We start from the raw sequence: 14210 nt of genomic DNA, 5'->3' as shown, positions 1-14210 counted from the left end.
AAAAGCTCACACCAGTCTGTGTGTGTGTCTCTCTCTGCCTGCAGATCAGGACTGAAAGCTCTCAGCCACTGCTCCAACGCCATGTCTGTGTTTCCTGCCATTATGATCATGGACTAACCCACTGAAACTGTAAGCAAGGCCCTAACTGAATCATTTATTTTAAAAATTATTCTTTATTATTTGATGTGCACTGGTGTTTTGTCTGTGCAAGGGTGTCAGATCCCCTGAAACTGTAGTTACAGACAGTTGTGAGTTTCCATGTGGGTGCTGAACTGAACCAGGGTCCTCTGGAAGAGCAGCCAGCGCTCTTAACCACCAAGCCTCGCCAGCCCCCCAAATGCTTTCTTTTCTCAGAGTTGCCATGGCTGTGGTGTCTTTTTATAGCACTATAACACTCAGTAAGGCACTTCCCACGAAGACAGAGAAACACTTCTTCATGAAAAGGAAACGCTGGCACTCTAACTTTTGAGAGCACTGACTGTTTGCTCAGAGAGCGTCTTCCCTCAGTAGCACTTAACCCTTCTCTAACCGCTAAGCACACAGTTAATAGAACCTAAAGTTGAAAATGGAACCACTTGCCTGCATTTTTAAGTTGAAAAATTGAGTTTTAAGGTATAATTTTATTGTAGAATGAACATTTCTTATCCTCAAAACTTGCAACTATAAGTTTTGGATTTTAGACTTACTGGTCCATACGCCATGGAGTAGACTTGGGCTAGACCTGTCTAAACACAAATTCTGTTTGTTTTATATATGCCTTCCAGAGAGTCTGAAAGTAATTTTATGACATACTTCTAATAATTTCATTCACAAAAGAAAGTTTCTTGGTGCAGAATTTTCTAGTGTCACATCATATCTGTGCTGAAAAGGATTTGGGTTTTAGAGTCTTTAGACAGTGGAGTTTTGAATCAGGGATGCTCAATGTGCATTGCCATCATCTCAGTGATTTCTAAAGCATCAAGACCTAAAGGGACCCACCTGCCCTTTCACCAGACGGTAAAGGGCTAATGTAGCTCCCAGATGCTGAGCTTGCATGCCATCCTCTGTTAAGATTGTAGGGCATACGACCAGAACATCATCTTCAGACTTGACCACCCTTACCCTAAAACAAAGTAAAAAAAAAAAATAACAATAAAACCTTTAAAAAATTGATGAGTAAGATCAAAAAGTCAGAAATTCATTAACATCAGATTTAAACTTACAACAGCTATGTGTTTCCATGGAAGGCACTGCATTAGATAATGACTTATAAGCAATATGAATAGGAAATAAGGAATTAAGAGTTTCTTAAATGCTTACTTGATTTGTATTTTGTTTTTGAGATAAAGTCTTATTCTACGGGTCAGACTAGATTTGAAGTCAGTCTGCAGCCCAGGTCAGCCTGGAACTCCTGCCTCAGCCTCCTAAGCACTGGGATTACAAGCATGAACCACCAAGCCTGACATTTCTAAATATTTACATAATTTACAAGAAACAAAAAGATTTTCATTGCACAGTTTTCTAAAAGTTCATTCAGTTAACCAGAAAAACATACCTACATTTCCAGTATCTACCTACTGGAACTTTCTCAAAGGAAGGATTTGGACTCTTGGGAAGATTCTTCCTGACCCAATCGATTAGAAACTGTTTGGGAGATTTTCCAGTCCAGCTTCGAGCAGTGTAGTCAAAATTTCTTACATCATGAGGTTCTTTCTTTTTACCTTAAATGGAAGGCAAAGACTTGTTCTTTAAAAATGGTAACAGTAATGTAAATTCTCTGGAGTGATCAATATGCTCTCCCTTTTGGGAACAGCACTTCTGAAGAGAACAGGTGATGGAGGAACAGACAAAAGTTGTTCTTCTCTCGGTGATGCAATCCTCTTCATGGATTGAACCACAAAACATCCCAAATCTTTTGTTGTTGTTGGAGGTGCTGGTGGTGGTTTTGAGACAGGGTCTCACATGGCCCAGGAAGACCTGAAACTTGCTTCGTAGTCAAGGATGATCTTGAACTCCTGATCCTCTTTGTGTTCTTCTCAAGAAGTGTTGGGATCTGAGGTGTGCACCATCACACCTGGCTGACCTCGAGGACCTTAGGCATGTTCATATTTACTGAATAACAATAACTGGTAGGATACCCTCCATGTAGTTACTGAAAATAATGCCACATACCATTTCTCTACTTATCATGGCCATTGTCATCAACACCACCTTCCGTGGCTTCCTGGTACATCTAAAATTAAGTACTCATTCTTGATAACTGTCCCAAAAGGTTTCTGTGGTCCACCCCTGCCAATATGTTGTATGCTGCTTTTCCAAATGCTGTGATTACACTGGCCCTCAGGCAATCCTTTAAATGTTCAAAGTATTCCTGGCCAAGTAGCTACCAGCCTTGTGGTTAGAAATCAATTACGATTTTAAATTCTTAGGTACACTAGTCATATCTTAAGTGCTCAATATTCATGTTTTGCTATTGACTACCATATCAAATAACACAAATATAGTACATCTCCCCCACAGAAAATCTGTCAAATAGTGACACTCCAAACACACTTTTACCTTAAGATTTTTAACTCACTATCTCTCTTCTTTACTCTTTACCAGCAAGCTAACACCTGATTATCTGTCAGACTATCAGAGTACCCTCATGGCTAATATTACCAGCAAGGTGGCTCCAGTTCAAATCATACCCTTCTGCTCTATTATTATACTTTAAATCATATCTGTATGTGTGTGTGTCTCTGTGCGGGTATGTTTACATGAGTACGGACATTCGGAAGAGGATGTCAGATCCCCTGGAGCCAGAGTTACAGCCACCAAAAGTGGGTGCTGGGAACTGAACTTAGCTCTGCAAGAACAGTACGTGCTCTTAGCTGCTGAGGTATCTCTCCATCCCTACTCTTTCTATTATTAAAACCCTGTATTCTCCGAAAGCACAAATCATGATTTAAAAATATACAATTTATCTGTGCTCACAGTCCATACTTTTGTTGCACAAATAAAAGGAAAGAGATTGGGTTATTTTGTTCATATAACTCCTTTTCTTTGCATATCAATGATTCAATAAATATTACTAACTAAGTATATAATTTTAAAAAGTCTATCATTTAATAAAGAAGTGATCTGTGATATAATCTGATGAATGTGCAGAGAATATGACCAGTGTGTGCAGCAATGCACAAATGTGTATGATCACTCACCTCTTAGGGTTATGGAGGACTTAGCGAGTCAAAGAAACAGTATTGTTTGAGTTGTGCCTAAGCTCCAGGGGTAGCAAGATGAAAAGGAAAGGAACTGTCGAGAACAAATGTAAGGAGTGAAGTGGCTAGAGCACTGGGAAACAGAGTGGAAAGATACAAGTGAATCAAGATGCAAAAGCGCTCAAACGCTAGGAAAGGCCCTGGACTTGTAACTGATGCCACTAAAGGATTTTCACTGGAGAGCAGGGGACACAGCTCCACTACATAGTACTTGCTTGCATGTGCAAGACCTAGGTTTGATTCCCAAGATTAAAAAAACAGAAGCAACAAATTAAAAGGTTTAAAATAAGAACTCGCATTTACATAAACTCATATTCACATTTCTCAGAAAAACCATGTCCTAGTTTGCTTTCTATTGTTATTAGAAAACACTGACTTAGGACAACTTTGGGGAATGTGGCTTACAGTTCCCAGGTCACAGTCTAACACTAAGAGAAGCCAGGGTGGAAATACACTCACAGCCAAGAAACACAACAGAAACCCTGGAGAGTGCTGCTTGCTGGATCACCTTCTGGTTCACACTTAACTAGTCTTCTTACATAGCCAATGACCACCTGCCAGAGAATGGTGCCCCTCACAGTAGACTGGGTCCTTCTATATCAATTATCAATGAAGATAACCCCTCACAGACATGCCTAAAGACCAATCTGATAAAGAAAAGACTGCTTTTTCAGGGACTGGAAAGATAGCTCACTATGACTAAGAGCATAAACCACTCTTGCAGAGGCCATGAATTTGGTTCCCAGCACCCATGTGGAGCAGCTCGCAACTGTTTGTAAGTACAGTTCTAGGACAGCCAATATCCTCTTTTGGCCTCCTTGGCACTCTTGTGTACAAACCCGCATACAACACACACACGATTCTAGGCAGTGTCAAGTTGACAATTAAAATCTATCTGTCAAGTTTGGAGGATAAGCTACAGAGAGATGGGCCTTAGGTTGTGTCTTTGCAATGACAAAATGTTACACACGGTCATCATAATTGTTATTACTTTTATAAAGCATCTATGAAAGTATAATTTTACTGTCAGTTTAAGTCGTATGCCAAAATGCAATGTAACAGTCATGATCTCCTAAATTTTACCTTTCTCCTCTTCAGTGGCAGCTGCAGATTTTTCAAATAAATTCAAGTTTAGAGCACCTTCACCTTCTGCGGCTGGAGGAGGTTTTTTTCTTTCATTTTGTTGATGTGAAATCTTTATGGCTGGGTTGAATATTGGATGGTCTTCTAAAGTTTCCATTTCTACCAATAAAAAAGTTTACTTTCATATATTTGCTTTTTATGCTTTTTTTGCAAATATAGTTTAAAAACAGCATGTCTTCTTTTCCTTTTAAAACTAGTTACTTGTCAGGCAGTGGTGGTGCACGCTTTTAATCCCAGCACTCGGGAGGCAGAGGCACGTGGATGTCTGTGAGCTCAAGGCCAGCCTTGACTACAAGAGCTAGTTCCAGGACAGACTCCAAATGTACAGAGAAACCCTGCTTTGAAAAACCAAAAAAAAAAAAAAAAAAGTTACTTAATTCCTACTTGGAATCTATGCTAGAAGTTAAGTGCAATTTATTAATTTCTATTGCTGTGGGACAATGGTTTTACCCCGTAAAGATGTGTTTCTTATACTTGTTTAATAAACATTGATTGGCCAGTAGCCAGGCAGGAAGTATAGGCGGGGCAACGAGAATTATGGGAAGAGGAAAGTTTCAGTCTGCAGTCATGACCCAGCTGCAGAGGAAGCAAGATGTGACTGCCTCGAGGAAAAAGTTACCAAGCCATGTGGCTGACACAGACAAGAATTATGGGCTAATATAAGTTAATAAGTTATAAGAGTTAATAAGAAGCCTGAGCTACTAAACCAACCAGTCTTAATTAATGTAGACCTCTGTGTGTTTCTTTGGGACTGGATGACTGGGTGGGACAGAAACCTCTGTCAATTGAATGGTGTTGGGTCAATATTCCATAATGTATACTAAGAAAAAATTAGTAAGTACAATAGATTAAAAGATTACTACTTTCATTAGAAAAAATTACATATAAGATCACATTTACATTTCTTGAATGGAAATAGCATTTTATAATATATACACACACCCCTAGGATCAGCAGACTATGGCCTATAGCAAAATCCATCCCATTGTCTATTTCTGTATGCCCTGTGAGCTTGCATAGTGTTTAGATTTTACAATGATTATAAAAATAAAAGGGGTTGGGAGACAGATCAGTGGATGAAGGGATCTGAGCTCAGATTCCCAGAGAACACACAAAACCCAGCTGTAACAGTGCACATGTGCAACCCTAGAGCTTGGGAGCAGTGCAGGGAGACAGGCAGATCCCAGGGGCTTGCTGCTAGTCAGTTTAGATAAAATAGAATGCTAGCTCTAGTAAGAGATCATGTCCCCCAAAATAAGGTGGAGCCAGGAGTGGTGGCATATGCCTTTAATCCAGTATTTGGGAGGCAGAGGCAGGCAGATTTTTCTAAGTTGAGGCCAGACTGGTCTGGTCTACATAGAGTTCCAGGACAGTTGAAGCTACAAAGAGAGAGACTTTGTCTAAAGCATTTCAAAGTACAAAATGAGACTGTCAAAAACACACACACACGTACACACACACACGTACACACACACACACACACACACAGAAGAAAGGAAGGAAGGAAGGAAGGAAGGAAGGAAGGAAGGAAGGAAGGAAGGAAGGAAGGAAGGAAGGAAGGAAGGACAAAATAAGGTGGGGAGCAATAGAGGATGATGCCTGGTATTGGCGCCTGGCTTCCACATGTGCACACGAGGGTAAGTGCGTTAGCACACACACGAATATACCAGACATACACAAAAAATAGTATTTGGTGTCTTAAAAATTATATGAAGTATATAGGTTACTGTCCACAAATAAAGTTTGGTTACAGCACAGTTGCTCATTTTTAACCAAATGCTGCTCCTTTATGTTGTAACACTTGGGAGGATGTAACAGACTGCAAGGTCCATCACAAACTCAACAGTATTTATCATTTGGTTTGTTATAGGCAAAGTTAAACAATCTTAAGTCTAAACAGTAAGCAAACTACAGACACACAATTACATTTCTACAAGTAAAAATTCGAAAGTGCTCACCTCTTTGTATCTTTCGTATTTTCTCTTGCGCCTCTTTCTGGCCGTGCTTGTTTTTTTCTAGTTTAAAGGATGCTGCTTGCTCCTTTGCGTCCAGAAGTTTGGCTGAAAGGTTCAAGTACCTTTGATTCTTTTCCAAGTAAAATAATGAAGAGAAAATAAAAAAGTCTAAGAACAGTTTATCTGTGACCACTACTTTGTGTCAGAACCTACGAAGTTTAGACTAGCAAATCACTTTCTAGAATTTCTCAGAGAAAAACAAGACAAATGTAAGAGACATAAAAGGGTGAAGGAAAACTCAGAAAACACAAGGTTGTGACTCTGTAGCAAAAGCTAGAGAGCAGAAAGTTCAACCCCAATGACGACCTTTCTCCTTAGGGTAATAAGCGGCCGCAGACGACAGCATAACAGCACATGGCACAGATGAGGCAGGCACGAGGGTGCTGCTGTGATATATATATTGCTTACCACCACAGGAAAACACAACTCAGTAGGCACAACTAACAATTGCTGGGGCCGTTCTGTGTGCAGACACACCAAGGTTGAGTAACAGAAGGAGGCCTAGCTACTGTGTCTAATCCATCCCATTCACACTAATTCTTCCCACTTTCCTCTATAAGACACTGATATCACCATCCCTCTACTTATGCATCTTGCCATTTTATTTTCTCTTCAGTGCTGTAAAACATTCATGTCATTGGCAGCCACCTCAACCACAAGACGGCTAGCTTTGTATGCTGTAGAAGTGAACACTATACTCAGTAAGCAGTAATCGCCCCATTCCTCTTTCTCCATCAGCCCCTGGAAAACAGTGTTCTACTCTCCATCTTTATGGTTCTGACTGTTCTAAGACCCTCATATAAGCATCTGACTTTTGTGATTGACATAGCTTACTAGCATAATGTCCTAAAGATCCATCAAAGATATCTTGTGTGCCAGGAATGGCCTTCCATTCTGTATACACATTACCCTTTGGTTGATACTAGATGGTTTCTACATTCTAGCTATTGCTGTAAACATGACATACAGATACGTTTTCCTAGACCCTGACCTTAAGGCTTTAAGTATATACCTAGAAGAGGAATTGTTGGAGCATACAGCGTGATGACTAATCTTGGTTGCCGATTTGACATCTGAAATGAACTAAAGCCAAGCTTCTGGGCACTCCTGTGAGGGTTTTCTGTCAGATTATCTGAAGGAAGACCCACCCTAAATCTGGGCATATGGTGGCGGCCCAAAGAAAAAGACATGGAAGAAGAAAGCTTTCCTTTGGTCTGCTCACTCTCATTCTTGCTGGCAGATCTGTCCACTCTGCTGCCATGACCAGCACTAAATCTAACTCCTTCAGGATTCTAACACAGACTGAAAATTAGCAGCTCTGCAGGAATTCTCCCCAGACTTCAGCACCAGATTGGAACTGCAGAGACATGCAGTTTAGTGGATCAAACAACCTTCTGCCATGAGACTGCCATCGTTGTACTACCTGGACTATATCCTGTAAGCTAGCTTAATAAATTCCCTTTAAACACAGACACACACACACACACACACACACACACACACAGAGAGAGAGAGAGACAGAGAGAGAGAGAGAGAGAGAGAGAGAGAGAGAGAGAGAGAGAGTTCTGTTCCTTTCGAGAACCCTAACATATGGTAATTCTATTTTCAATTTTCTAAAGAACTGTCACACTTTTTTCCACAATAGCTGCATTTTACATTCTGCCACCAGTACACACGGTTCTATTCCCACAGGTCCAGCAATTTTTTTTTTTTTTGGTGTGTGTGTGTGTTTTGGAATTGATTATCCCAATGAGTCTGAAGGCATCTTGCCATGGTTTTGATTTTTACTTCTTTGTAAATTAATAATGTGGAATATTTTTTCATGGCTTATCGGCCATTTGTTTATTTTCTTTGAAGAAATGTTCTTGAGCCTTCATATCTGAGAAACGGCTGATTTCTGCTGTCTCTTGCTTTAGAACAGCTGTTCCCTTTCTGATCTCAGCCCACAGGCACACATCCAACACCTAACAAGGCAGAGAAGGGCTCTAAAGTATCCCCAGTAGCATTCAATATGACAAACCGCCCTGGACACTGCTAAACTTGACCTGAAATGTTAGGTTCCTTTTGCAGTCATCTGCCTTCAGGCTTGCACTGGCTTTGGACTATTCAGTTGTCAAATTCATTTTCTAGCAGTCACGCTCTTCCAGTCTCAAGTGAGCTCAGCTGTTTACTCCTGCCTGCCACTACTCAGACATGTTTTTATTTTCTTCATGTGTACACGGATTTGTAATGCCCAAGGGAGCCTTGCAGTTAAACTTCTACACCTGTGATCACATTATTTTTACATGTCTGAACCATATTCCTATCACTCTTTGCCCATCTGAACTCTTGCATTCTTCAAATTTCACTTCTTTAAAGTTTGGAGTCAATGCTCCAATCAGAAGAGTCCATTCTCTGAATCACAAAGTGGATTTGCACTGCCCTACATTTAGTTATATATTTATATGATCCTAATACAGGCCCATAATTGAAAATCTGTATGTACAGATTATTCCTCCCTACCACTCTAGTTCTAATCATTAGCAAAAGTTTTTGTGTATCTTTTCAAATATATTACAAATGTGAATAAATATTTTTTCTTTTACACAAACGGATCCATCAGGGCTGGAGAGATGGCTCAGCGGTTAAGAGCATTGCCTGCTCTCCCAAAGGTCCTGAGTTCAATTCCCAGCAACCACATGGTGGCTCACAACCATCTGTAATGAGGTCTGGTGCCCTCTTCTGGCCTTCAGGCAAACACACAGACAGAATATTGTATACATAAATAAATAAATAAATAAATAAATAAATATTTTAAAACAATAGAAAAAAAAACAAATGGATCCATCATATAGCACATACTACTTTGTAACTCTGGCTAGCATGATTTCTTTACCCATTTGCCTAGGTCAGACAGGGCTGCCTGCAGTATTTGGCTACTGTGAATAAAGTGGCTATTAAAGATTATATACAAACTTCTCATTTTTCTTAAGTCAGTATCTGTATACAAAATCTCTGGGTCATTGGACCCTGAAATGGCATCCCAGCCACTTCTCTCAGTTATTTGCATGCAATTTTGCTCAAATGTCATGTGGTCTCCAGGTTTAGTGGAGATGCTAGAGTAGGTAGGATGGGAGTACTCAGGAAGGGGACTGCATCTACTCAAACACATGGGCACCATCATCCATGTAGGTGTAGACAACCCAGCATGGCTGCTTTAAGATCACCCATGCTCCTTCCTGGATCTCCTCACTCACAGTTTGTAAGGAAGACTAATAAAATCATTGGTGAATTTTGGAAGAATTGAAATCTGATTTTTCCTTGAGACCTCTTCTGGTTGGGTTTCTGTAAACTTGACACAAGCTAGAGTCATCTGGGAAAGGGACCTCAGCTGAGAAAACATTCCATCTGATCACCTCTCTGCAAATCTGTAGGTTTTTTTTTTCCCATTAATGATTGCTGTGGAAGGCCTCAGCCCACTGGGGACAGTGTCATCCATGGGCAGGTCCTGGGTTATGTAAGAAGGCAGGTTGAACAAGCCATGAGGGGTGTTCCTCCATGGCTTCTGCTTCAGTTCCTACCTTCAGTTTCCTGCCCAACTTGAGTTCCTTGACTTTTCTTCATGATGGACTGTAAATTAGAATAAATTCTTTCTTCCCCAAGTTGTTTGAGGTCATGGTGTTTATCACAGAAATAGAAAGCTAACTAAGAAAAGACTTAGGAAGGTGCAAGTAGATATCGTTTACCTTACCTGAGAATTTATCAACAGTCAATGTGTTTAACTCAGCGACAAAGGGACAACAAATCCCACTACTCTCCACATCCTTCTTTAGACTTGGTATTATTGATCTTTAAATTTTAATCAACTATAATGGTATCTCATTACAGTATTTTTATTTTTGTGACTAGTAACACTGAATTATTTTAACATGTCTATTGTCCACTCATACTATTTGTAAGGTATTTGTTTTTAAGAAGTTCTTCATATAAGTACAGACACTTCCTAGTCTTATGCAATTTCTTCCTATAACTTTGCTTTTTCACTGTTAATGTTTTGGATCTTAAGTGTGTCCTCAAGGCCCATATACTAAGGCTTAGTTGCTAGCCTCTGGTAGCACTGTAGGAGATGGGGTCTGTTGGACATTACATGAACAGGAGTGTGCACTCCCAGGCTCTTTTGCTTCCTATGCACCATGAGGTGAACAGCTTTTTTACTGGCACTGCCAACATGACATTACTTACCTTACTACAGGCCCCAAATAATGCAGCCCAATAATCATGGACTAAAAGATGGGAGCCACAACAAAGATTTTTAATATTTTAAATTGACCCCCTTCACTGTTGTTGTCATGGTCAATTAATTGTCAAAGCCAATTAACACATTCAGCCTCATGCTTTTATTTTTTTCTTAAGACACCTATTTTTCTTTCCCAACTGCTGTCTTCCTCTATATGGGAATACACTTTGCCTTTCTTCTATTACTCAAAGAATTTAGCATACTATTTACACATAATAGTCATAGTAAAATATTATGTTTACCTCTTTAAATATGGGAGAAATGTAATTAACACTTACTAGTTACCATGTGGCAACGTTTTACCTGTATGTTATTCTATTTAGTTTTTACATTGCTCTGAGAGTTATCTGTCCAATTCAAAAGTGAGAAAAACAAAGAGTAAATAAGGGTCGACACTGTGCCTGGTAGTGCGCAGGACACTAGAGGCCGGACTCAGGCTTCTACTCACAGGGTCAAACTTCTCTTCATCATCTAAGCTTGGAGAACTCTCATTCTTTTCCTCTTCATTTTGTTGCTCAGCATATCTCAAAATCCACTCTTTCATATTTATCTCCATATTTTTTTCTTCCTTTTTTGGCTGAAAAGAGAAAGCATATGTCTGAAAGACTGAATTAGAGAAAGTTGCCCAACTATTAAGCTGATTTTATAAGTTCTTCATACTACAAAAACAGCAGACAGAAAAATTGTAAAAGTCATGTTATTTAATATATAGCAAAAGACAAACAAACTAAACATTTTTAAAGATGTCTAACCTTACAAAAGACAAGGAATATGATTACTCATTTGCTCATAATCCCAGTGCCAGGGAGGCTGAGGCAGGAGGACTGTGAGTTTTAGGTCAGCCTGAGATACGTAACCAGTTCCCATCGAATACTAAACAAATAAACGAGAAGAGCATGCTAATCTTCTTGTTTCTACCTAAGTGTGCTACTTTACAGAGTGAAAAAAGAATTAGACAGCACCCTTGAAAGCTAGTGTTGTTGCTGAAAGCAGTGGTTTTACAAGGTTAATGCCTCCCAGATATTTGATGAAACATAGAGTACTTAAGAGAAATGCCATAATGAACTACACCCCCCAGAGTCCCAGTATTCATGCGGCCATGAAGAGACTTTGGGTTTGGTCACGTGACTTGCTTCAACCAATATGACATTATCAAGCATGACTAATGCAGAGACTTAATAAGAATGTGTATAAAGAGTTAAATCCTAACTAAGATCCTCTCTCTTTGTTGACACAGACTCTCACTTTATAGCCAAGTTACCCTTACCCTAGTGATCCTCTTGCCTCTGCCTTACGAATGATAGAATTATAGCCTAAAGTTTTATTTTAAATAAAAAGAATTTGTTTAATGTGTACGTGTGTGTGAGTGTACATGTGTGTTGGTGCCTGGGGATGTCAGAAGAGGGTATCAGATTCTCTAGAGCTGGAGTTATAGGCAGCTATGAACTGCCTGATATGGTTGCTGGGAAGCAAACTGTCACCTAAAAGAGCAGCAAGTACTCTTAACCACTGAGCCACCTCTCCAACCCCCGAAATATTTAATTCTTCAATTACCTTAACCTTAGGCTCTTCCTGTTTCCTGGTTTCCATCTGCAGTGGGGGTGAAAGAGTAGCCTGTATCTGTGGAGACTGGAATTTTGGCCTACTTTTCGGCTGTTGCTCTTCAAATTCTTGACTAAATCCCTCAGGAAGTGCATCTTAAATCAAAATGTGTTGAAGATAGATATACATATCATATACCAAACACACAAATACTTAAATATACACATCAAGATTTAGAGCATCTAATTCCATTCTTCCCTTACCTCCTAAGAGAGATCCTGGGAAAAATCAGCTTCTACGTGTCAAAGCAGAAGCACGTGCCCTCATCAGGTGACAGCTGGCCCACCTTTAGCTGTTTATTTTACCACACTACTTAAACTCTGAAATTTTCTTTAAAAAGATTTTAACCTACCTCACTCATTGGCTTTGTGGCTGTATCTGCCATCAATTACAAAGGCTATCTGTACCTTAGGTCCTTACCAAAGGTTACAACTACATCCTTCTGCTATTATTTATGCAAGGACACACCCAATTTTTAATCAAATCAAAAAAAACCCAAACCAAAGACAAAGTCTGTTTTAGAAAAGGAAATAATTAATGACAATACTGTTTACCATCTGAAAGATTTAAGCAGAGCCAATCCAAGGCAGAATGAAGATCACCTCCATGCAAGAGTGTATTGGTCATAGCATCTTCAATATCCTTAGTCTTAAAGGAAAATGCTTGTAAAGCCATGTATAAATCCTATCAAAGAGAAATATAAGTTACATTTCCTAATTTGATTTTTTTAATTTCTAATTTCATTTTCTCATTAATTTTAAATCAAAAATGGATACACTGTAATTTCAAGAATATTTTATTGTAGAATGCTGGGAGGTAGCCCAATGAGAGAGTGTTTTCTTAACATGTTATAAACTCTGGGCTCAACCCCTAGCACTCCCCAAAAGAGAGGGAAAGAGAAAGGGAGGGAGGTTGGGAAGGTAGTTTAACCTGGTAGTTAAAGTTAAATGCGCTCATTATAATAAAAATTTGGAAACTACAGGGTTTTTGTTTGTTTGTTTGTTTTTCTAGTTTTTCTGAGACAGGGTTTCTCTATGTAGCCCTGGCTATCCTGGAACTTGTTCTGTAGACCAGGCTGGCCTTGAACTCACAGAGACCTGCCTACCTCTGCCTCCCAAGTGCTGGGATCAAAGGCATGGACCACCATGCCCGGCAGATTATTAGGAACTTCCTTATTCAGCCTTTCCTTAATTTCTCGTAAGTTCTCAACATGTGTCTGACTTATGTCTACTTAGTAGAAATGAACCCTTCCTTAATAATTTTAATAGTTAGATATATCATAATTTAAGTACACATTTTTTTCTATGTGAACATGTAAGATTTTCTTTAGTGTTTTAACAAACATCTCTCTGTATAAAGTATTTAAATATACCTCTCTACCATGATATTTAAAAAGTTAAACAGAACTGGTTTCAAGGTTATTCAGATACTTACTAATCAATAACTTTATGCCATAATGTGGCATCTTTCCAAGTCTCAAGTCTTTCCTTTGAAAAGATCAATTGCATCAACTTTGTAGGACTATCATGTCAAAGCATGTAAGCAAAATGCAGGGCAGAATGTAACATGCAGGCACTCAATGATGTAGCTTGGATATATAACTTACTGTGTATGTCACCATTTCAGTGTCTGCACTTGTATCAGAGACAATTCTCTCCCTGTGCTTGCAGTTAGAAGTCATCTACGTGTGACCCCAGTGGAAGTTTAAAAGATTCACTTTTACATTTAGGGCTGTCTCTAAAGTATTCCCAACAAATGCCTACCTCTGGAAGGAGGAAAATAGCCCCAGTAAGTCAGGTATTGACAGCCTAGGGTACAGAGGCATCCTGCTTCAAAGAAGAGAAAAATAAGCTGGGCGATGGTGGCACACACTTTTAATCCCAACACTTGGGAGGAAGAGGCAGGTGGATCTCTGTGAGTTTGAGGCTGGTCTAG

The 14210-nt window shown here is 39.4% G+C and overlaps 1 protein-coding gene across 1 annotated transcript in view; it reads right to left on the bottom strand.

Annotated features, from left to right (window-relative positions):
* Dhx29 (DExH-box helicase 29) overlaps positions 1 to 14210 on the bottom strand; it is a 44124-nt gene that overhangs the window by 23136 nt on the left and 6778 nt on the right. The window contains exons 4-10 of the mRNA XM_048443029.3: positions 12830 to 12959; positions 12228 to 12370; positions 11122 to 11250; positions 6341 to 6467; positions 4323 to 4481; positions 1535 to 1700; positions 979 to 1102 (exon numbers count right to left, since the gene is read on the bottom strand). Coding sequence (XP_048298986.3) covers positions 979 to 1102; positions 1535 to 1700; positions 4323 to 4481; positions 6341 to 6467; positions 11122 to 11250; positions 12228 to 12370; positions 12830 to 12959 — 978 coding nt within the window. The remainder of the gene's footprint in view (positions 1 to 978; positions 1103 to 1534; positions 1701 to 4322; positions 4482 to 6340; positions 6468 to 11121; positions 11251 to 12227; positions 12371 to 12829; positions 12960 to 14210) is intronic.

The sequence above is a fragment of the Myodes glareolus genome, chromosome 15, assembly GCF_982192425.1.
Source record: "Myodes glareolus chromosome 15, mMyoGla1.1, whole genome shotgun sequence".
NCBI lineage: Eukaryota > Metazoa > Chordata > Mammalia > Rodentia > Cricetidae > Myodes > Myodes glareolus.
This window is presented reverse-complemented; position numbering and strand designations above follow the sequence as displayed.